The 25,527-nt window shown below is 38.7% G+C and overlaps 2 protein-coding genes across 3 annotated transcripts in view; both read left to right on the top strand.

The window, feature by feature from the left end:
- The window catches only part of MBD1 (methyl-CpG binding domain protein 1), a 19,783-nt gene extending 17,447 nt beyond the window's left edge, over window positions 1–2,336 (top strand). Inside the window, exons 16-17 of one of the 2 annotated variants that reach the window (XR_010378172.1) lie at window positions 21–438; window positions 1,646–2,336. Coding sequence is in view for 1 of the 2 variants with exons in the window: in XM_031441918.2 (XP_031297778.1) it covers window positions 21–42 (22 nt within the window). In the remaining variant the exon portion in view is untranslated. Of the gene's footprint in view, window positions 1–20 lie in introns of both variants that reach the window. The other variant, XM_031441918.2, reaches the window with a different exon arrangement.
- Window positions 313–25,527, top strand: CFAP53 (cilia and flagella associated protein 53). The gene is made up of 8 exons (XM_010996885.3): window positions 313–438; window positions 4,218–4,447; window positions 4,953–5,126; window positions 7,756–8,059; window positions 11,049–11,267; window positions 18,303–18,519; window positions 19,738–19,840; window positions 22,829–25,527. The coding sequence occupies exons 1-8, from the start codon at window positions 370–372 to the stop codon at window positions 23,055–23,057; spliced, it is 1,545 nt and encodes a 514-aa protein (XP_010995187.2). The 5' UTR covers window positions 313–369; the 3' UTR covers window positions 23,058–25,527.

Below are 25,527 nucleotides of genomic sequence, written 5' to 3'. Positions count from 1 at the left end.
AACTTTTCTTGTGCTTTTAGACCGATTACAGGATATAAATAGCAAAATCAATTGGATGTAAATAGATCTTCGACTTCACTTCGGGTTAAGGAGGCTTTTTTCTGCTGTTTGATGAACCCTAGAGGGAGAGAGGTCGGCGGGAGGCGGGGTGAGGACTGCGCAGACTCAGCTCTTCCACTCCAAGAGGAAGTCGCGAGTGCCGGCGTCTGTGGTCACCATGGTGACGGGACCAACTTCCGCCTCACCTGCCCCTAGTTCCTCGAGGCGCACCATGGCAACCAGACCTCTGCGTCGCGGAAGATTGTATCACAGATCGCCGTGGTTGGGGAACTGCGGCGGACGCCGCCCCCGCCCCGAGGGGACTCGAAAATGTACAGCCAGCGGTTTGGCATCGTACAGCGGGAGGTTAAGGGCCCCACTCCCAAGGTGGTGATCGTGGTAAGCATGGGATGTGTGTGCGGGACCCTACCGCTTTCTGCATCTCCCCCAACTTGGCCCGGCCCAGCCTATCCTGGCTCCCAGCGGAGGCTGTCTCAAGGGAAGTAGGTGCCTGCCTGATGCAGCAGCTTGAATTTTGAAAGAGGGAAGGATAAGGTCTCTTGCCTAGCTCTCGTATTCCGTCCCTCACCCCCACCCCCGCGTCAGTTGTAACATTTGGTTTCTGTATTTGGTGAATCACCACTTAAGATATTGAGGGTTTTCAGTCTTCCAAGACTCCTGAAAGAGGTCATCCCCTTGCGATGCGGAGTATGTGTCAAGGAAAGGACGCTAGGTCAGGCTGCAGGAAATCTAGGCGCTGGGCCGGCAGTGATTCAGCTGTATGATCTTGGGCTAGTGCCGCACCCCTAGGAAAATCGTCAGTGGAAGGGGAATTGGGCTGTGAGAGGTTGTGAGTGGCTATAGAGCCCTTTCTTTGCTGACTTAACCATAACAGAAGGATCTCTGCAGGCCTGGAAATAGGAGGTTGGTTGCCTTTAAGGCTGGGGTGGTGGTAGGCCAGGGGAATGCTGCTCGTTGCAGAATTTGATGGGTCCTGCTCAGAACCCCAGACACTTAGTCCATGCTCCTGCATTCCTTTGTTTCTACAAGCTAGAAAACCTCCATGTGTAGTCAGGCAGTTATACAGGTATTACTTGAGCCCCTGCTGTGTGCACCACTGTGGAAGATACAGGAGTGAATACAGTGATCCTTCTTTAGAAGTCTGATCCCTGCCTTCAAGTTGCTTATCATCTAATTGCAGAAACAACTTACTCATGCATAAAACCACTAAAGGTTAACACAGTAGATAATGATGTGCTATATTGTCTGTATTGGTGTTTTATGGAAGAAAAATCAGGGATAATGAAGGATACAGTTTTATTATGTTCCATAGTACACATAGCAGTTCTCAGTCAGTTTATAGACGTCCCTCTTCTCTAGGTCCAAGGACTATAGGATCTGGGGCTGGAAATCAGTGGACTGGAGCCTTTTAGAACTCTAGTCTGTAGGGTTCAAGGTGGTCATTACAGACAGGCTTTATGAGGGACAGAAAAAGATGTTCTTTGGGTTCTGTATCCAAACACAGTGTTCACGGCCTGGGCTATTGGTTAGGTGCTATTGCTTTTCCTGGGAACCAATAAGGATTTCCCTTCTACCAAATTACCAGCAAACCAGAGAAGCAGGCCTATTGAATACTTCGGGTTTATAGAAGAATAAAGAAGAAAAGGAAAAGGTCAGAGCTGGTGTATATCAGATGTCAGAGTGTGATAAGAAGTGTGGATGTTAGAGGTTGCAGAATTGTGGTGGGAGAAGAATTAAAGCCACCAGAGATGAGACTTGGATGCTATTCCTCCAGGAGAAGGTGATAAAAGATATAATGTCTGAAGTAATGGAGAATCGAAAGGAGCAGCTATTTGGTGAGTGCCTCCTAAGGACCCAATTATTTACTTCTCAAAATAATTTTTTAGGAGAACATTTATTTTGCTCATTTTGACAGGTGAGAAACCTGAGAATCAAAGAGATTAAGTAACATGCTCAAGACCACACAATTAGTATCAGTAGAGGCCAGAATCAAACCTAGATTGTAAAATATACTTTAAGACATTAAACTGTAAGCTGTAATAGTAGAAACTAATTTGAGATGTTATGGTAACAAAAGCCTTCAGTGACCTTGAAAGTACAGGGTAGTTATTAAACCCTTTGTTTTGATTTTAGCATGGTTTGAGAGTTGCAATGTCCAATATGGTGGCCATTAGCCACAACTAGCTTTTGAGCACTTGAAATATGCCTAAAGTTACATGTTGAGATGATAATATTTTGGAATTTTTTGTTAAATAAAAGTATATTATTAAAATTAATTTCCCATGTTTCTTTTTACTTTTTAAAATATATTTGCTAGAAAATATTACATTACAGATCTGGTTTATATTATGTTTCTATTAAATAGTACAGGTTTTAAGTACATAATGCCAAGACTGTGCATGGATTGGCACCACCTTGTTTTTAGAGAACTCTGCATCATACCTTATTCATTCAGAAACAGGATCCTTCCTGACCACAGAGTCCTCCACAGGATGGCCCAAGCCTTAAATGGCCTCCTAATCCCCTTCACTGCTCAGGCTATTTCTCACCACGCTCCACCCCTATTCCCCTCTTCAGTCAAAATGTACCTCAGAGTCTGGTTCTTGCCCTGACAACTCAAGACAATTGATTCCTGATGACCTTAGTGCTTGGTTCCTGTTCTCTTGGTTCCTGCCCATATGTCTACTGGGAGCCTGAGTTCCCGTGTGTATCCTGCCCAGGGTGCAGTGTCAACAGTACTCTGCTTTGGTGTAACTGAATCCTCATTCATAAAATGCCATACATATTAGAGAACAGTAGTTTGTTGACAAAATCTAGGCTGTAAATAATTTGGATATGAATTAGCTACTTCCTGTGATGTAACCCTCAACATCATCTTCTGTCTCCAACCCACCTCAGCCCTGTGTTATCTTGTTCAACTAAATCTAGCTACCTATGTGTATTCCCTGAACCCTGAATCTTTTCATCAAGCTATATTCAAATGTTGATTTTATTTCCCTGGGAGACTCCTTTGCCAAATCCCAATGGCAGTGTTCTTGTAATCCTGACAGTGATGTTCTAACTGTAAACAATCAGATTGACCTCTACCACATGAGTTAAAAAGTTTTGTTACTATAAATGAGCACACCAGAGTCTCACTACTCACCTAAGGATGATTAGATAAAACAGGCTGAAAATACAAAGCTCAAGACTGTAGATTTCATGGTGGTCCTGGGAGGAGTAGGAATCACATCAAGCCCACCCATGAACACTGTTCCATTTATTCATCTTTCTCATTCACTCATTCATGCCTACTGAGAATCTGATACTGGTAGCATGTGCAATGCTAAGAATAAAGAAATGAAACAGGTAATAGTCTATGTGATTTCATTAAATATATCAATATGTATTCACCATGGTGTATGCATTTCCAACTTTTTGGTGGAAGTTTGTGTAAAATGAACATATTTGCAGAAATCCAAGTTACCCCCAAATGTCAGGAGAACAGCTCTTGAAGTAAACTTCTGGGCACAATAGAAATAGGAATAAAGTTCTACCACTAGTTTTTCTTTTCTCCCCCTTTTTTCTTTTATTTTCCTTCTTTCTCTCTCTCCCTCCCTATCTTCCTTACTTCCTTCTTAGTAAAGGTTTTTTTGTTGTCACAACTCATTATACAAATCCTATATACTTAGATAGTAGTCTCTTTTAATCGAAAGAATTTTGATGGTGGTAACTGTTGCAAAACAGTTTCTGAGAAATGGTGTGGGATAGTGGGTGGCCAGATCAAGGTCAGGAATAGAAGACCCCCAATTCTTGTTCCATCTAAGTCTGCTGTAACTATCTGAAGCGCCTTGGGCAGGTAACTTAATGTCTCTGGTTTGACTAGATAATAATCCCTGGAGTCCCATTCAAATTCTTAACTTCATCATTCCATGAACTTTTACTCAAATGGCATTTGAGAAATATTTGAGACTGATTTGATGACATCTTAACTATAGGCTCAGAGAATCAAACAAGTTACACCTGAGGCTCTCAAGTTGTTTGCAGTTGTAGCAGGATGTACTAGTTTTATATACCAAGTTATATTTAATATGAGTATTGGTGGAGGTCATAATTGATTGAAAAAAATGCAGTTGATTTTGGGTCTGTCATAAGTGATAGTTGCTATTTGTTTTCAGAGAGCCAAGCCTCCCAAAGGCCAAGGGGCTGAGCAACATCTGGAAATAATCCGACACAGCCATCAGAAACATCATGCTATTTTGGCTTCCATTAAGTCAAATGAGCGGGATCGCTTGAAAGCTGAGTGGGACCAGCACAGTGACCGCAAGTTTGTGGACAGTCTTGTGAAAGCAAGAATCAAGGATGCCATGCAAGGGTTTATCATCAACACTGAAGAGAGACGAAATAAGTAAGGCTTACAAACCTGCTGACCCAGGCTGTGAAACATTCCTAAACCCACAGTTTGAGACTGGCCAATGAAAAATCAAATGAATTTTTATAGTGAGGATCATGGCCAAGCTATTTATATTCCTACCAAATCGGTAGCTATGGTTTGTTTATATTTTCACTTGTGGTAGCCTATGATAGAAAGCAAAAGACTATATCATTTCCTATTTTGTTATTTTAATTAAAATCTAATCATTTTGCTTTTTTTGTTGAAAATACACATTACGTATCTCATCTGTATGTGATCAAATAAAACATGGCCCAGATCAGTCTCTTTATTGCTTTAAATGGCAACTGATCTTACTTTATGGAATACTAAAGTGATCTTTTCCTTCTTGCAAAATTCATGATTAACAGGTACTTCTGAAATTGAATTTAACAAAATAAAAGTCAATTAGTGAAATGGTACATGTGGCATGACAGTTTTAATTTCTTTTTGTTGTTGTCCTTTTGTTTTGTGAACTTAGGTTACGTGAACTTTTAGCATCAGAAGAAAATGAGTATTTGACTGAAATGCAAATGAAAGGAGAAACAATTGAGGAGAAAAAGGATAGAATGAGAGATAAAACCAGATTATTAAGAGAGAAGAAAGAAAAAGAGAGACAGGATTTTGTGGCTGAAAAGTTAGACCAGCAATTCAGGTAATGATGTCAGAAAAACACACCACACAGAATCTGAAGTTGATATGTTTAATATGACTTAGGAAAGCTAATTTGCAGTAAATTGTCACCTTAAGAGAGTATACACAATAGTTGTACCTCTAAGTCTTGGTAATTATATATTTATCATTGAATAATGCAGGCACTGAGGGGTTTTGTTTGTTTTGTGGTGAGAATGCATAAAATTTGCTCTCAACAAATTTACCTATAGTGACTATATAATACTTTAGATCCCTGGAACTTATTCATTCATCTTATAACTGAAAGTTTATATCCTTTGGCCAATATCTTCCAAATTCTCCCACCTCGTAGCCCCTGGGAACCAGCATATTACTGTTTCTGTATGTTCTTTTTTTTTTTAGATTCCACATTTAAGTGAGATTATACAGTATGTGTCTTTCTCTGGCTTATTTCACTTATTATAATGTCCTCCAGGTTCATCCATGTTGTCTCAAATGGCAGGATTTTCTTCTTTTTATGCTGAATAATATTCCATTGTATATATACACACCTTCTTTATCCATTCATACATCAATGGACACTTAGTTTGTTTCCATATGGTAGTTCTAATTTTAATTTTTTGAGGAATCTCCGCACTGTTTTTCACAATGGCTATACCAGTTTATGTTCCCACCAACAATGTACAGAGGTGTCCTTTTGTCTACATTCTTGCCAACACTTGTCATCTTTTTTTTTTATAATAACCATCCTAACAGGTGTGATGTGATATCTCATTGTGGTTTTGATTTCCATTTTTGTGGTGATTAGTGATGTTGCGTACCTTTTCATGTACTTTTTGTCCATTTGTATGTCTTGGAAAAATGTCTATTCAGGACCTTTGCTCATTTTTTAGTTTGTGTGTGTGTGTATGTTTTGCTATTGCATTATATGAGTTTCTTATATATTTTAGATATCAATCCTTTAACAGATGTATGGTTTGAAAATATTCCCTCCCATTCTGTAGGTCGCCTCTTTATGTTGTTGTTTCCTTTGCTGTGCAGAAGCTTTTTAATTGGATGTAGTCCCACCTGTTTGTTTTTGCTTTTGTTGCCTTTACTTTTAGTGTCATATCAAAAAAAAATTGTCTTTTGCAAATATTCTCTCCCATTCCGTAGGTTGTTGTTTTGTTTTGCTTATGGTTTCCTTTGCTGTGCAAAAGCTTATGAGTGTAATTAGGTCCCATTTGTTTACTTTTGCTCTTATTCCTAATTGCCTGGGTAGACTGCCCTAGGAGAACATTGCTAAGATTTTTGTCAGAGAATGTTTTGTCTGTATTTTCTTCTAGGAGATTTATCATATCTTGTCTTATATTTAAGTCTTTAAGCCATTTGAGTTTATTTTTGTGTATGGGGTGAGGGAGTGTTCTAAGTTCATTGATGTACTTGCTGTTATCCAGTTTTCCCAACACCACTTGCTGAAGAGACTGTCTTTTCTCCATTGTCTATTGCCTCCTTTGTTGAAGATTAATTGATCATAGGTCTGTGGATTTATTTCTGGGCTCTCTATTTTGGTCCATTGATCCATATGTCTGTTTTTATGCCAATACCATGCTGTTTTGATTACCATAGCTCTGTAGTAGTGTCTGAGGTCTGGGAGGGTTATTCCTCCAGCTTCATTCAAATTTTAGCTTCTTGATGCAGAATTTGATTTAGAAACCAGGAAGACTTGATGTTTATAAAACGTTGCCTTCCATCAGAGGTTCTCAAACTTGACTATATGTCAGAACCACCTGAGGAGATCTGAAAAAATGTGCATAGGTCCTATCCCCTGATATTCTGATTTAACAAATCAGGTCTGGGAGAGGGAGAGGGAGGAAGGGGAGAGTGGGATTTTGAACATATCACTAAATAATTCTAATTCTACAGTCAGTGTTGAATATCACAACTCTTAAATTTAATATGGGCTCAATGAAAAACATTTGAAGAAATTTAAATTACTAAGGCTGGAAGAAAGGATGAGGTCTAAATACTTATTGAAATAGCATTTCTTCTTGAATGATAACATAAGCCTGAGTGTGAAAAGGCAACAGTAGGGCTGTTTTCTCAACTGTGGCAGAAACCCCTTCAGTGGACATGTGCCCTGCCAGGAATCCAGAGGCAGTGGGGAAACTTCACCATGATATGCTGACTCTGTCCTTGGATCTTTTCTTGGATATACACGCAGGGTCTCTCCCTACTAAAGCCTTAGTTTATTTATAATGTTGCAGAGACCCGTCCCTCTTCTATTCCTCTCAAGTAATAATAGTAGCTACCATTTACTGAGTTTCTATTATCTATCAGGTATTTATCTCTGATCCTTACCAGAATCTGAAAAGACAGTTCTTTTACAGATATGGGAACAGGCTCAAATAGATGGAGTTTTTGATCCAAAGTCACACAGAAAGTGTCAAAACCAGGATTCAGACCTGCTCTGCTTGACTCCAGTGCCTGTATTCTGTCTGTGGCACTATGGTGCCTGCCTCCCTACTGCTCCCTCGTGGGTTTCCCCGGCTCAGATGGCCTACATCCAGGTCTTTAACTTTCTTACTTCAGTGTCTGACTCTGCAGGCTTGTGCCTAAATAGAGCAATGCCTTATGAAAGGCTGAGTGTCTTTTTTAAACTGTCCTTTCAGGGAACACTGCGAGGAGCTCCGTGTTAAGTTGTTTTGTATCAATCAGAAGACGGTGTGCGAGGAGCGGAAAGCACAGATAGCATTTAATGAGGAGCTGAAAAGGCAAAAGTTGGTGGAAGAGCAGATGTTCTCAAAGCTCTGGGAGGAAGACCGGCTGGCCAAAGAGAAGCGAGAAGCCGAAGAGGCCAGAAGACAGAAAGAGCTGGTGGAGAGCACACGCCTGGGGCTGAGTGCCCAGATCACCAGCATTCAGGCACGAAGGCAGGCAGCACAGCGGCTGAAGGAGGAGGAGGCGCGCCTTGTGGTGGGTCTTTAGAAACGCTTGTGATAGTACGGTCAGCTCAGTGGGTGTAACGCACAGTCCACAGGCCTGTTTCTGTAGAGTTTGCTTGATGGCTAAAGCTGGTTCACAGGGCAACAGACCAAGGTCAGAGCTTTGGATTTCAAGGTCCAGCTGACAGTGCCAACTCATTGTATAGGGCAAGTTACTTCACTGCCGTGACTCAGTTTCTTCATCTGCAAAATAGGATGTTGTGAGGATGAAATGGGATAATCGTTGGCATTGTCATCGAGGGCTAGTGGCAGTTTGGCAGCATCCCCCCACTCTTTGATATGGTTAATTGACAATTTCCAAATCCTGTGTCAAGTGCTATACAACAGCTACAGTGACGCCTCCAGCTACTTTGTTCCTACAAGGTAACTGTCCCTAGTACATAGGAATTAGAGGTGTCACTGGAAATGTGTGAAAGCAATCGAAAAAGTAGCAATTTTTTATGTATATAAAACTTTGAACAACTGATACTTTAATATCACCAAATTTAGGGAAAAGGTAACATTCTCCGGGGAAATGCCAGGTATTGAAATTTGAAACCATAAGAAACATCAAAGGTAAGGTATATGCAGAGCCCCAGAAGTCTTCTCTGGGTTTAAGACTGTTTTATTTTGAAGAGTTTAGTTAGAAGTTCTCTAAGAAAATCAAAATGGTCGCCCCCAAACTGCCTTATATATACCCCCTCCTCTGGTGTTAGATACCCAGTGAGCCATTTTTATTTGCCACACTTCTGACACCAGATGTGTGGAGTTTTTCTCTCACACCAAACAGTTCTCTGATACTCTGCAGACACTGATTAGGTATCCTACAGTTTGATTCAGTTCTGATACTGTCAGGCTCCACAGGTTGAAGGGCTCCATCCCAGAAGACAGCCCTCACTTCAGAAGTCAATTACAAGTAGTGGGTCCCTAGGTTGCCCACACTTCTGTCCCACTTGGCTACAAAGTCCAAGGTTCTCATGACACCCCCTCAGTTTCAATAATTCACTAAAATAACTCATAGAACTTAGGAAAGTGCTTTATTAATATTGCCAACTTATTGTAAGGGACACAACTCAGGGATGGTCAAATGGAAGGGATGCAGAGAGGAAGGTATGGGGTGTGGCACACAGAGCTCCCACGCCCTCTCTGGGCACCCCATGCTCCCACCACCTTCATGTGTTTGCCCGCCCAGAAGCTCTCTGGACCTTGTTATTTGGGGGTTTTATGGAGATTTCATCACATGGGCACGATTGATCAAATCATTGATGTTGGTGTTTGAACTCAATCTCTGGCCCCTCTTCCCTCCCTGGAGGTCAAGGGGTGGAGCTAAAAGTTCCAACCATCTGATCACATGGTTTGGTCTTTCTAGTTACCAGCTCCCATCTTGAAGCTATCTAAGGGCTCCAGTCACTGGTCATCTTATTAGGCTACAAAAAATAATCTTATCACTTTGGTGATTTCAAGGGTTTTAGGAGCTATGTGCCACGGCCCAGAGACAAAGACAAAGTATTTATTTTTTATTATAACACACCTAGCTATGTCTATTTCTACTTTCCTTTAAATTTTTTTTGGGGGGGGGGAAATAACTCTAGACTAACAAGAAGTTGCCAAAAATATTAGAGAGTTTCTGTGTACCATTACATAACCAAACATTTTATATAGAAGAGAGACTTAGAAAAACCAGGAATTAATATTGGTACAACACTTTCAACTAAAGTTATTCCTTATTTAACTAAACTAAAAAACTTCTTTGGATTTCGTCAGTTTTTACATGCATTCTTTGGAGGAAGGGGTATAGGTTTATGAAATTTCACCACATGTATAGATTTATGTAACTAACCACTACCAAAATCAGGATACAGAGCTGTTCTGTCATTCAAAGAAGCCCAGCTACTCCTTTATAGTTATAACCTCTGTCAACGAAAATTCAATTAACAATCAGGTTAAGAAGAAAAAGAGAATTTAATTCAAGCCAAACTAAGGATTATTTATATATGGGCTACAGACTCTCAGAAGCTCTGAGAATTGTTCTACCTGTGAGTAATCAAAGGCACAGTCATACACATTTTCAAGCCAAAGGATCATGCGTCAAAATGACACGCTGACAGTGGCAGGAATATAGCTCAATGGTAGAGTATGTGCTTAACATGCATGAGGTCCTGGGTTCAACCCCCAGTGCATCTGTTAAAAAATACATAAACAAATAAATAAACCTAATTACACCCCCTCAAAAAACTCCATGTGAGCCTCAAAGTAAAAAAGCTAAATAATGAAAATATTATGAACAATCATATAAGAATAAATTTTAAAAAATGACACACTGACATTTTACATAAAGTTCCCCAAAGATACATAGTCTAGCAAGCAGTAAGTCACCATGATCCCTTACAGAGTCTGGAAAGAATACTGGTCTTCTAAGAAGTTACATTGCTGGCATCAGAAGAAAGGAAAAAAAATTGATCTTTGCAGTCTAGTAGGCATTCCCATCTTTGGGGAGGCCTGGTTAATGTAAAATGAAGATGCATATTGTACACTAAAGGGGGAAGGAGGAGGTCCAAGTGGACAGAGAGAGAGGATTTTATGTTTAAGCTTTTTTGACTCTTATTGCTGCTTAATAATATATCTGAATCTAGATATGCAGATGTGCATAGAAGACTAAGTTCTGGAAGGCCAGTACACCAAAATGTTGAGAATGGTAGTGGGTGTATGGGTACTAGGATTAAAGGTGATTTTATCTTTATACTTTTCTGCATTTTGAACTCCAAAGCTATTTATTACTTTATAACCACACACACAGCAATTTCTCAAAACCATATTGCTGATTCAGCAATGAAAGGCAAGTTTTATTTCTCAGTCCCTTTAAATCCAGGAGTGTGTGTTTCCAAGAAACCCTTTATCCTGACCTCTTGAATGAAATGCACCCACTTCTTTGTTTTGTCCAACTGTACTGATGCATTATCTTCATTATTGTTCTGCCTCAGGAAAATGACAAAGCACAGGTGAAACTTGAGAATGAACAGGATAAGCTGAAGAAACAGAAGACAAAACAGGAAATTAGGGCTGCTTTGCAAAAAGCCATCCAAGAGAAGATGGAGCATATTCAGGAGGAATACAGAGAAGAGCAGGATTTGAACATGAAGCTCACCCAAATCTCCCTCCAAAACTTACAGGAAGAGGCTGATAAAAAGAAGCAAAAAAGAGTAAGATGTTTATTCAGTGCCTACTGTGTGCTAGACGAGGTTCCTTGCTGAGCTGTCAGTCTTATGGGAGCCAGCCACATGCAGAATAAACCACAGCAGTGCTACCGTAAGTGTGGCCCGTGAACCAGCAGCGTCAGCACCATCTGGGGATGTTAGAAATAGACATTCACAGGCTCCAGAATCAGAATCTCTAAATCCAGATCTTCGCAGGGGAAGAAACCTGTGTTTTAACATGCTCCTCTAGATGATTCTGGTGCTCAGTAAATTTTGAGAACTCCCATTCTATAACACGATGTTAGTACCATGAAAGCAGACGAGATCGCAGGAAGTGGAGTGACTAAGTGTGTCTGCAAGCTGAGTGAGACATCACTGAGAAAGTGGTGTTCAAGTTGGACTTTGAACAATAGAGAGTAGAGAAAAATCATTCCATTATTTATTTAGCTGTTCCTCTGAAATTTGTATTGAACTTTTTAGGGTATAGTGCTTTTCCTACAGGTACTATGATTTGTTTTGTTTTGTTTTGATTGACTTTATTTTTTAGAGCAGTTAGGTTCATAGCAAAATTGAGCAGAAGTACAGAAATTTCCCATTTACCCCCTGCCCTAGCTTTCCCCATTCTCAACATCCCCCATCAAAGTGGTACATCTGTTGCAATCGACGAATATGCATTGAAACATCATTATCACCCAGAGTCCATAGTTTACATCAGGGTTCACTCTTCAGTGTTGTAGATCTATATAGGTCTTGACAAACATACAATGTTGTGTATCTACCATGAGATTATCATACAGAGTAATTTCCCTGGCCTAAAAATCCGCTGTGCTCCCCCTGTTCATCTCTCCTTCCACCCCACACCCCTGGAAACCACTGATACTTTTACTGTCTCCATATTGCCTTTTCCAGAATGTTATATCATTGGAATTACATAGTATGTAGCCTTTTCAGATTGGCTTCTTTCGCTAACTAATACACATTTAAGTTCTCTCCTTATTTTTCATGCCTTGATAGCTCATTTCCTTTTAGCACTGAATATATTCTGTTGTGTGGATTTACCACAGTGTATTTATCCATTCACCTTCTGAAGGACATCCTTAGTTGCTTCCAAGTTTTGATGATTATGAATAAAGTTGCTATATACAATCTTGTACAGGTTTTTATGTGGACATAGTTTTCAAGTTTTGGTAAATATCATGGAGTGTGATTGCTGTATCACATGGTAAGAGGATGTGTAGTTTTGTAAGAACTGCCAGACTGTCTTCCAGAGTGTCTATACCATTTTGCATTCCCACCAGCAGTGAATGAGCGTTCCTGTTGCTCAGCCTCCTTGTCAGTATTTGGTGTTGTCAGTGTTCTGGATTTCAGCCATTCTAATGGGTGTGTAGTGGTATCTCATTGTTGTTTTAATTTTGACTTCCCTGTTGTCATGTGATATGGAGCATTAAGGGTTCTGAACCCAATTCCAGTGTGTGGAGTGGGAGTTACCCACCACATCACCAAGCAATGCTTAGCACACCAGCTGGGCATCCTACAATTCAATTCAATCTTGGCACTGTCTACCCAAAGATAGCATAGATTCCACAGGTAAAGGGCTCAGTCCTCTAAGACTGCCCTCCACTTCAGATGCCAGTCGCAAGCCCAGGCTGTTACCTCTGCTTCTGACCAGCTGGCTACAAACTGGAAGTTCCAGTGACCCCTCTCCAACTCAGGATGCCATTTACAAATCCATGTAGTTACCTAACAGACTGGCTATGAATCAGAGGTTCCCATGACCCCCTCCTTGAGTTTGATTAATTGGCTAGAGTGGCTCACAGAGCTCAGGAAACCAGTTTACTCACTAGATTGCCAGTTTATTACAAAGGATATTAAAGGATACAGATAAATACCAGATGAAGAGACATATAGGACGAGGTCCTGAACAAAGAAACTTATGTCCTCATGGAGTTTGGGGCCTGGCATGGTGGAAACATTCTGGTTCCCAAACCTGAAGCTTTCTGAACTCTCTTTTTGGGATTTGTATGTAGGCTTCATTATATAGACATGATTGATTAAGTCACTGGCCACTGGCAGTTGATCTAGCCTCCAACCCCTTTCTCCTCCCCCAGAGATCAGGGAAGTGAGATTGAAAGTTCCAACCCTCTAATCTAATTGGTTCTCCTGGCAACCAGCCCCCAACCTTAGGTGTGGTCCAAAAGTCACTCATTAATGTAACGAGAACTTTGGTGCTCTCTTAGGAAGTTCTAAGGGTTTTAGGCACTCTGTGCCCCATATGGGGATGATGACCAAATACATATTTCTTCCTATAAATCACAACATCACAAGCATCTTTTCATATGCTTATTTGCCATCTACATATTTTTGGTGAGATACCTGTTAAGATATTTGGCTCATTTTTTGAGTTTTTTGTTTTCTTATTGTTGAATTTTAAGAGTTCTTTTTTTTTTTTTTAACATTTTTTATTGATTTATAATCATTTTACAATGTTGTGTCAAATTCCAGTGTTCAGCACAATTTTTGTGTATGTCATTCATGGACATACACACATACACACATTCATTGTCACATTTTTTTCTCTGTGAGTTATCATAACATTTTGTGTATATTTCCCTGTGCTATACAGTGTAATCTTGTTTATCTATTCTACAATTTTGAAATCCCAGTCCATCCCTTACCACCCTCCACCCCCCTGGCAACCATAAGTCTGTATTCTCTGTCTATGAGTCTATTTCTGTCCTGTATTTATGCTTTGTTTTTGTTTGTTTGTTTGTTTTTGTTTTTGTTTTTGTTTTTTAGATTCCACCTATGAGCGATCTCATATGGTATTTTTCTTTCTCTTTCTGGCTTACTTCACTTAGAATGACATTCTCCAGGAGCATCCATGTTGCTGCAAATGGCATTATGTTGTCGGTTTTTATGGCTGAGTAGTATTCCATCGTATAAATATACCACACCTTCTTTATCCAGTCACCTGTTGATGGACATTTAGGCTGTTTCCATGTTTTGGCTATTGTAAATAGTGCTGCTATGAACATTGGGGTGCAGGTGTCATCCTGAAGTAGATTTCCTTCTGGATACAAGCCCAGGAGTGGGATTCCTGGGTCATATGGTAAGTCTATTCCTAGTCTTTTGAGGAATCTCCACACTGTTTTCCATAGTGGCTGCACCAAACTGCATTCCCACCAGCAGTGTAGGAGGGTTCCCCTTTCTCCACAGCCTCTCCAGCATTTGTCATTTGTGGATTTTTGAATGACGGCCATTCTGACTGGTGTGAGGTGATACCTCATTGTAGTTTTGATTTGCATTGCTCTGATAATTAGTGATATTGAGCATTTTTTCATGTGCTTTTTGATCATTTGTATGTCTTCCTTGGAGAATTGCTTGTTTAGGTCTTCTGCCCATTTTTGGATTGGGTTGTTTATTTTTTTCTTGTTGAGTCATATGAGCTGCTTATATATTCTGGAGATCAAGCCTTTGTCGGTTTCACTTGCAAAAATTTTCTCCCATTCTGTAGGTTTTCTTCTTGTTTTACTTCTGGTTTCCTTTGCTGTGCAGAAGCTTGTAAGTTTCATTAGGTCCCATTTGTTTATTCTTGCTTTTATTTCTTCTAGGAGAAAATTTTTGAAATGTATGTCAGATAATGTTTTGCCTATGTTTTCCTCTAGGAGGTTTATTGTATCTTGTCTTATGTTTAAGTCTTTAATCCATTTTGAGTTGATTTTTGTATATGGTGTAAGGGAGTGTTCTAGCTTCATTGTTTTACATGCTGCTGTCCAGTTTTCCCAACACCATTTGCTGAAGAGACTGTCTTTATTCCATTTTATATTCTTGCCTCCTTTGTCAAAGATGAGTTGACCAAAAGTTTGTGGGTTCATTTCTGGGCTCTCTATTCTGTTCCATTGGTCTATATGTCTGTTTTGGTACCAATACCATGCTGTCTTGATGACTGTAGCTCTATAGTATTGTCTGAAGTCTGGGAGAGTTATTCCTCCAGCCTCTTTCTTTCTCTTCAGTAATGCTTTGGCAATTCTAGGACTTTGATGGTTCCATATAAATTTTATTATGATTTTTTCTAGTTCTGTGAAATATGTCCTGGGTAATTGGATAGGGATTGCATTAAATCTGTAGATTGCCTTGGGCAGTGTGACCATTTTAACTATATTGATTCTTCCAATCCAAGAGCATGGAATATCTTTCCATTTTTTAAAGTCTTCTTTAATTTCCTTCATCAATGGTTTATAGTTTTCTGTGTATAATTCTTTCATCTCCTTGGTTAGATTTGTTCCCAGATATTTTATTACTTTGGGTGCTATTTTAAAGGGGATTGTTTCTTTACTTTCTTCTTCTATTGATTCATCGTTAGTGTAAAGAAATGCAACTGACTTTTGAACGTTAATTTTGTAACCTGCTACCTTGCTGAATTCTTCAATCAGCTCTAGTAGCTTTTGTGTGGACCTTTTAGGGTTTTCTATATATAGTAACATGTCGTCAGCATATAATGACACTTTTACCTCTTCTTTTCCCATTTGGATCCCTTTTATTTCTTTCTCTTGCCTGACTGCTGTGGCTAGGACTTCCAGGACTATGTTGAATAGGAGTGGTGATAGTGGGCATCCTTGTCTTGTCCCAGATTTTAGTGGGAAGCTTTTGAGTTTTTCACCGTTGAGTACTATGCTGGCTGTAGGTTTATCATATATAGCTTTTATTATGTTGAGATATGTTCCCTCTATACCCACTTTGGCGAGAGTTTTTATCATAAATGGGTGTTGAATTTTATCAAATGCTTTTTCTGCATCGATTGAGATGATCATGTGGTTTTTGTCCTTTCTCTTGTTGATGTGATGTAATTACATTGATTGATTTGCGTATGTTGAACCGGCCTTGTGTCCCTGGGATGAACCCCACCTAGTCATGATGTATAATCTTTTTTATGTGTTGTTGGATTCTATTTGCTAAAATTTTGGTGAGGATTTTGGCGTCTATATTCATCAGTGATATTGGCCTATAATTCTCTTTTTTTGTAGTGTCTTTGCCTGGTTTTGGTATCAGGGTGATGATGGTGGCTTCATAGAATGAGTTTGGGAGTATTCCCTCCTTTTCAGTTGTCTGGAAGAGTTTGAGAAGGACTGGTATGAGTTCTTCTTTGTATGTTTGGTAGAATTCTCCGGTGAAGCCGTCCGGTCCTGGACTTTTATTTGTAGGGAGGTTCTTAATTGCTATTTCTATTTCCTTTCTAGTGATCGGATTGTTCAAGTGTTCAGATTCTTCTTGATTCAGTCTTGGTGGACAGTATGTTTCCAGAATTTTAAGAGTTATTTGTACATTTTAGGTAACAGTCCTTTATTAGATAAGTTTTTGGCAAATATTTTCTTCCAGTCTTTGACTTGTCTTTCATTCTCTTGATAGGAGCTTTCACAGAGCAAATTTTTAAAATTTTAATGAGATTCAGCTTATCAATTCTTTCTTTCATGGCTTGTGCCTTTGGTGTTTTATCTAAAAGCTTATGAGACCCAAGGTCATCTAGATTTTTTCCTTTGTTATCTTCCAGGAGTTTTATAGTTTTATATTTTACATTTAGGTCTTTGGTCCATTTTGAGTTAATTTTTGTAAAAGTGTAAGGTCTACATCTTTTGTTTTGTTTTGTTTTGTTTGCATGTGGGTGTCCAGTTTTCTGCAACTATTTTTTGAAGAAAGTCTTTAACTCCATTGTATAGCCTTTGCTTCCTTGTCAAAGATAAGTTGACTATATTTACGTGAGTCTATTTGTGGGCTTTGTGTTCTTTTCTGTTGATTTATTGATTTTTCTTTCACCAATTCCATACTATCTCGATTACTGTAGCTTTACCATAAGTCTTAAAGTTGGGTAGGGTCAGTCCTCTGATTTTGTTCTTGTCCTTAAATATTGAGTTGGCCAATCTGGGTCTTCTGCTTGTTCATATAAACTTTAGAATCAGTTTGTCAATTTCCACAAACTAACTCATTGGAATTTTAATTAAGATTACATTGAATCTATAGATCAAGTTGGGAAGAACTGACATCCTGACAATACTGTCGTCATATCCATGAACATGTAATATCTATTTATTTAGTTCTTTTTTGACTTTTTTCATCAGTTTTGTACTTTTCCTCATGTAGATCTTGTACATTTTTCATTAGATTTATACCTATGTATTTCATTTTTGGGGTGCTAATGTAAATGGTATTGTGTTTTTAATTTCAAATACTACTTGTTCACTGCTAATATATAGGAAAACAATTGACTTTTGTATATTAACCTTGCAACCTTGATTTAACTGCTGATTAGCTCCTGCAGTTTTTTATTGATTCTTTCAGATTTTCTAGATAGACAACCATGTTATCTGTGAACAAAGACAGTTTTATTTCTTTCTTCCCAATCAGTATACCTTTTGTTTCCTTTTCTTGTTTTATTGCATATGCTAGGACTTTGAGGATAATTTGAAAAGGAGTGCTGAGAGGGGACATCCTTGGCCCTTAGTACTTTTTAAAGTTCCCCAAGTGATTCCAAAGTTTAGCTAAGATTGAGATTCGCTGTCATAAAGTATCAGGTAGCTCATCTTCCAGTCAGAGACAGTGCTGTAATAGTAATAGTCACTTACTTTGTTTGTCAGGTTAATATTTCACCTACTTAAATTAAATGAAAATAAAGTTGTATAATTGAAAACTATTTGGGAATTTCTTTGAGAAACACTTTGAATTATTACTATTTGAACTATTCAAAAATGTGTTATAAAACATTTCAAACAGATACAAAGAATGATACAATGAACCCCCATGTGTCCATTACCTAGCTTCAACAACCATCAACCAATAGCCATTTTTATTTCATCTATCCCTCCCACCCATTCCCCACCACCTTGAATATTTTGAAGTAAACCCTAGACCTAATATTTCATCTGTAATGTTCCAGTATGTATTTCTAAAAGGTTGGAATTGTAGCTCTAAAAGATTATTTCAAAACCAATCCTCAGTGTCATCCCACCTAAACTTTTATCAACATTATGTAATTTTTATGTTATGTAGGAAGATATGATAAGAGAACAAAAGATATATCATCAGTATTTGGCACAGCGGCGTGAGGAAGAAAAAGCTCAGGAGAAAGAACTGGACAGAAAATTAGATGAAGAGAAGGAAAGGAAGTTTGCTGAGAAGGACAAGATGCTGAGACTTGAAAAGGAAGCAAGAAAACAACTTGTGAATGAGGTCATGTGTACAAGAAAACTTCAAGTTCAAGAAAAGTGTAAGGAATGAATTCTAATTATAGTTGGGCCTTAATTCAATTTAAGTAGCAACCAAAATATTTATTTAATAGGTGTTATGTGTGAAATACTATGAGTCTAAAAAGGAGTAAAGCATGATATCTGCTTTGCAGAATTTACCTGATTGAATACTTGAAGTCTAAACATGAAGAGTTTTATATTCCAGAAGATTCTGTGTAGTCATGGAGATGTTTTCAAGGTTAAAGGCACCGTGTGATGTCCTTTGAATGGTCTGTGTGCTTTAGTGATTATATAGGAGGGTGAGAAGTTGGGGCACAGACACACATCTCCCCCTCCTCTTTTTTATCTGCCCTTCTTTTCTTTCTGTTGGTATCTCCATACTTCCATACCTGCATACCTTTGCTTGGGTAGTTTTCTCTCCCTATGATGCTTTTGATCTTGAAAATTTTGAACATCCTTCAAGGCCAGCTCAAATGTCTCATTCCTTGAGAAGCCCTCTGTGTTCCTCTGTTCATAATAAATCTTCTTTCTGGGGTTCTCACCATTGCTTAATCACATCTCTATCTTGGCACACCTTTGTATTCCCTCAGCTTCAGACAGTGCTTGGTCACAGAAGAAAGTAGTTGTTTACTAGTGGGGTACCATTGGACTTCACACTAGTTGTCTTTGCAAGAGAAGGCTCATCTTGGTTCCACTGATTAATTTTCCAATCCAGGAATTATAATGGCAGTTCAAAATTAAGCCAGTATTAAATAGAGTTTTAAGAAATGAAAAGAAAGCTTATAAGCTAAAAAGATTTCTGTATTCACTCGTGATAAATGTTTTAGAATATATTGAGAAAACATGGAAAATTTAAGTATTTGGAACCATTTATAAACAAGGAAACAAATCAACCATAATTCCACCACCCAGGAATAGCTACTATTCACAACTTTGTGTATTTCCTTCCAGTATTTTTATTATGCATGTTATTTCCCCTTACAAATTAGGACCTTCTTAAGGTTAAGGTTAAGGTTAAGATGAACAGAAAATCTCTGTAGATTGCAGCACATATGAACCTAAACCCTATTCTTTCCTCAATGGAGAATGACTGCTTCTACCTTATTGAGCTAAGATCCAGGCCAGTGATTCTAAGCTCTGCCTTTCTAAAGACAATACTGCATCAATATCCAGAAAGATGTCAGCAAGTGCTTTTCTGAAAAAGGTCATTTAGCAAAAATTGCTTTTGTCTTTTTTAGTGCAACGAAAAGCAAAAGAACAGGAGGAACGTGCTATGGAACAGGAATGCATAAATGAAGGTCTTAAAGAGCTAAATCATGAAGAGAGGGAGAATTTTGCACGGTATGATTTTGTTCTCTTCATCATTACTAACTACCTAAAAAGGGGAGACTTTTAGCATAGAGGAAAATGTGCCTTAATTCATGTATCACTGATATTATTTTACATTTGTCCTAAAAGCTCAATTCAGTTTATAAAATTTCATATAAAAATAAGCACCAACCATCTTGGTAAAATTAAATTCTATTGCCATTGTGTACATTCTGATTATATACATTAGGTGTTAAATTAGACAAACATCTTAAAAAATTAAACTAGAAACATTTTTAATAAAATAGGCACCAACTCTGAATTATAATGATATGTCTAGATCTTTAAAAAAAATTTTATGGGGGTTAGGTAGTTAGATTTATATAGAGGTACTAAGACTTGAACCTAGGACCTCGTGCATGCTAGGCGTGCACTCTACCACTGAGTTATACCCTCCCCTCCATAAATTGTAACGAAATAAGATTTTTCCTTGCATGAAACAAACCCTGAAATACAATGTGACCTAATTAGTTAGATTAGCAGAAATGGCTTATGGGGATGTGATTCCATGCAAATGTCCCCAGCAAGATTTTTGTAGCCTCACAGGGCTAGAAAACTGAAATGCTCTAGGTGCTTTGAGATATACCACTTCCCTCCTCTAACAAGTGTCCCTCTGATCACCACGATCAGGCTCAGGTGGAGGAAACAGGCAGCTACCTTCTTGGCGACCTTTTTCAGGTCACAGCAGTTCCTTCCTACCAATGGCCAATACACCCAACTCAGGTGACCAGTGTAGTGAAGAAAGAGGAACTGTCTCCTCTAGTTGAAAGCCACCTTCCCTGCCCCTGAGGCCTGTTCCCTGACTCACCCACATTTGGTACATAGAAATAAGTTCTTGTCTTTGTAGGAAAAGTGTGGTTTATGTATCTGAATCTATTGCCAGTTTGGGAGCACTAACAACAATTTCTGGCCTACCCTGCTGACTTCCTGCTACTGCTTCTGCCCTGGAAGTCATTCCTTCTCCTTTTTGAAAAGTCTGTTGTTGGAGATGTGAGGGGAGCTTAATGAATAGCAACTCTCTTCCTTGCCCAACTTCTGAATCAACTAAGAAATAAGAAAAAAAAAAAGTGGGACCGGAAGGTATTATAGTTACCTATTGGTGTATAACAAAACACCCCCAAATTTGTGATTTGAAGTGAGTTATGATTATTTCTCATGATTCTGTGGTTGACAAGGCTGTGCTGGGTGATTCTTGCTTGAGGTTCCCGTGTGGTTCAGGTCAGATGCTGCTGGCTGGGGCTACATCTTCTGAAGGCTCAACTGGAATGGGCACCTAAGATGCCTACTCATGTAGCTGAGTGTATGCTGAGACTGTGATGGGGGATCTCATCTGGAACACATGGCCTCTCCATGTGGCCTGGGCTTCCCACAATGTGGTGGCTGGTTCTGAGAAGAACCGTTCCAACAGCAAGTTTTCCAAGAGACAAGAGGAAGCTGCCAGGCCGTTGAGGACTATACCTAGGTTTGACATAGCCTTACTTCTGTCACATTCTGTTGGTCATAAAAGGAGCCAGGGGGCACAGCTAGATTCAATGGATGGAGAGATAAGCACAACCTCTTGATAGGGGAGTAGAGGTTCACATTGCGGAAGAGCATGGGGGAGGGGGGATGTCATTGTGGCCATCTTTGGAAAACAGAATCTGCCACAGAGGCATATGCATGCTGTAATCTTTTTTTTTTTTTTAACATTTTTTTATTGAGTTATAGTCATGTTACAATGTTTTGTCAAATTCCAGTGTAGAGCACAATTTTTCAGTTATACATGAACATATATATATTTATTGTCACATTTTTTTTCCCTGTGAGCTACCATAAGATCTTGTATATATTTCCCTGTGTAATCTTTAATTCTGATAAAATCTGATGTTAATACTATGGCTTATAGATTGGAAAATGGTAAAACTGCTATGGAAAACAGTAAGAAGTTTCCTCAAAAAATTAAATAGAACTACCATATGATCCAGTAATTCCACTTCTGGGTATATATCTAAAATAATTGAAAGCAGGACCTCAAAGATATTTGTATACTCATATTCACAATAGCCAAGAGGTAGAAATAACCCAACTATCCATTAACAGATGAAGGGATAAACAAAGTGTGGTATGTACATACAGTGGAATATTATCCAGCCTTAAAAAGGAAGGAGATCCTGATGCTACAGCATGGATGAACCTTGAACATGCTAAGTGAAATAAGCCAATCACTGACAAACAAATGCATGTGATTTCACTTACTTGAGGTACCTAGAGTAGTCAGATTCATAAAGACAGCAAGTAGAATGGTGCTTACCAAGGGCTGAAGGGAGGGGACAAAGAGGAGTTGTGTAATGGGTATAGAGTTTCAGATTTGTCAGGTTAAAAAGTCCTGGAGATCTGTTTCACAACAGTGTGAACATATGTAGCACTACTGAACTGTACACTTAAAAACAGTTAAGATGGTAAATTTTACATTATGTGGTTTTTATCACAATGAAAAAAATCACTATAAATTTTTTAATGTGGCTTACATATTTTAAATGTGGCTCATATATGGAGGAAATAGTCTAGTTAATACTGAACAGAATGAGGCAGGCCTCCCCTGCAGGGACATGCCCCTTTGATAGAGGGCAGAGAGGAAGTAGGCAGATCAGCCTGTTTCCAGTTTTACCAAAAGATACATCCCTTCTTCCTTGGAGGGAGTGAGAGAAGATGGAGAGAGACCAAGGACTCTCTCCACATGGCAGTGAATATTTGAATGTGAAAGAAACAATTCCTACCTAAAATCAACATTTGTTGGAAGATTGTCTTAATTATTATTGTGTAATAAACACTTTGAGTTTTTCATCTTTTTCTTTCCCAGTCACCCTGATTTTAATGGAGATTTTAATTTGACTTCTCAAATTACATTTTAATCGTAATGTCCTACATAAATCCAAATGCTTGCTTTCATAATTTTATACTTTGACATGTCTAATACTTCAGACGCTGCAGTTTAGCCCAGGAATACAGGAAGCAACTTCAGATGCAAATGTGCTACCAGCAGCAGACCCGGGAAGCAGAGAAGGAGGAGGAACGCCGAGAGTTTGAAGCAGGGATAGCAGCAGACAAGGATTTCCAGGACAAGATGGAGAAGATCCTGTCCACTCAACAGGTGCTGCCCCAGAACATTCATCCCATGCGGAGGGCATGTCCTAGTAAGCTTCCGCCATAGTTTCATAAACAACATATTTTTTCTCAGTCTTTTATTATTTTGAACTACAGTATGCTTGTGTGTTCCTTTAACTCATGGATAAACTGTTCGTTTATTCTCTGAGTTTTTATAATTTTATGCCACGAAATTTTCTTCTTTCAAATTAAACTTCGTTCCTTTTTAAAATTTCATAGACTGACAAATCTGAATGATCTATTTCATATCACACAGTTATTTTCCTGACTTACCTCCATGCCTCCCTTTCTTGTTCATTTATTAATAACTTCACTTTTTCCCATCCATCTGCCCATATGACCATTTCCTCTTGCCTCCTTTATCTTCTGTCTCATATACATAATTCACAATATTAGCAGGGCATTTTTGCAGGCAGAGCCGGGACTATCAGCCACTTTCATTAACCCACTTATTCAGTCATTAAATATTTACTGAGTGCCTCTTATGTGCCCTGGATCCTGGCACTTCTCTGGATCCTTAGACTTCAGCAAGAATAAAGCAAACCTCTTGCTCTCATGGAGATTACAGCCCAGTGGAGGAAACCAGGCCATAAATGTTAAGTGCTATAGGCAGGAGATGACAGGGGTGCTATTTTATTTTATATGTAATTGCCAGAAAAGATCTCTTTGAGCAGCTGATATTTGAATGAACTGGTCATGTGGTTATCTGGGGTGGGGGGAACATCCCAGACAGAGGAAAGAGCCAGTGCAAGGGCCCTGGGGCAGAAGTCTGCTTAGTGTATATGAAGTATAGCATTTGTGCTGGAGTAGAGTGAGTGAGGAGAGAGTTTTAGATGTTGAATCAGAAAGGTAGTGAGGGCCAGATGATGTAGGCCTTGGAACCATAGTAAAGACTGGCTTTTACTTGGCTTTAGGAAGCTGTTATAAGGTTTTGAGCAGAGGAGCAATGCAATACGATATAAAAGGGTTGCTGACTGCCATGTTGAGAATAGACTCCAGGGAGACAGAAACAGGGATTCAGTTGAGGAGCTATCACGGTAAACCAGGTGAGAGGTGATGGTGGTAGCCAGCCTCCAAGATGACCCCTGATGAGTCTCTTCTGTATTTATGCCCTTGTGTAGCCCCTTCCACCCTGAATCTCAGGCAGTCTGTAAAATATGTGCATTTACTGGTTTTTTTTTTAAGTAGAAAAAATCAGCATGCTCCTATTTCTAACATTCAGCATTATAATTATTTTCACTTCTTTGAGTCCCCCCACCTCCCACCAGCTTTATTTATGTGGATGCTCATTTTTACATTGTAAACACACTGCCTTGTTGCTTCATCTGTCTTATTTACAAATGGCCACATAGTAGTCTACTGAGTTGTTGTACTATAAGTGTTAAATATTGGACTTTGTTTCAAATTTGTCACCATTACAAACTATACTTTAACAACAACATTCATTTGAGTTATTTCCTTAGAATCAACCAGTTCCCTAGAGTGGGATTTCTGTTCTGGGTCAAAGGGAAATATACTTTTCCCTTTTATATATACTTTTGCTTTCAAGCATCACATTTGCAGAAGCAGTTTTTAGAGTTGTAGGCTTTTTAAAGAAATGTTTTCAGGGCCAATTGGTATTCTCCTGGAAGATTTAAAGTGTCTTTAGGCAAATTGTCTGCTAGAATCCCCAAGAGGTTTTTTTCTTTAACCTTCCTACCCATTTATCCACTCTCACCTCAGCTCTGGGAATCTTAACTGCTCCTCTGGATCCTTTCAAACCTCCTTGTGGCCGAAGTTAATCTTTAATCCAGAAGTGGGAGTCATGGCCAAAAAAAAAAAAAGACTATCCTTTAAGTTTTGTTGAAAATCAGCTGACCATTAATGTAAGAGTTTATTTTCAGACATGCTTCTCTGTTCTATTAATTTATCTATCTTTATACCAACACAACACTATAATGATTACCGTAGCCTTTTAGTAAGTCATGAATTGGTAGTGTAAGTTATCCAATATTGTTCTCTTTTTTGTCCCTCTAAAATTGTTTTGTCTATTCTAGGTCCTTTAAATTTCCATATAATTGTTAGGAACATCTTGTCAATATCTACAAAGATGCCTACTGAGATTTTGATAGAGATTACATTGAACCTATAGATCAATTTGGGGAGAACTGCCATCTTAATAATGAGCTTTCCAACCTGAAGAAGTCCTATTGTCCCATTCACGTAGGTCATCTTTAATTTTTTAAAGCAACATTTTGTGTGCAGGACTTTTGCATCTTTTGTTAAACTTTTTCCTAAGTATTTCATTCTGATGCTATTGTGAATGGAATTGTTTTCTTAATTTCACTTTTGGATTATTCATTGTTAATGTGTAACAATATAATTGATTTTTGCCTATTGAGCTTGTATTCTGTGACCTTGCTAAACTCACTTATTAGTTCTAGTAGGATTTTTTTTTTTTTTTGAGATTCTGTAGGATTTCCTACATTTAGCATCATATCACTTGCTAATAAAGATAGTTCAGTTTGTTTCTCTCC

The sequence above is a fragment of the Camelus dromedarius genome, chromosome 28 (genome assembly GCF_036321535.1).
Source record: "Camelus dromedarius isolate mCamDro1 chromosome 28, mCamDro1.pat, whole genome shotgun sequence".
NCBI classification, from domain to species: domain Eukaryota; kingdom Metazoa; phylum Chordata; class Mammalia; order Artiodactyla; family Camelidae; genus Camelus; species Camelus dromedarius.
This window is presented reverse-complemented; position numbering and strand designations above follow the sequence as displayed.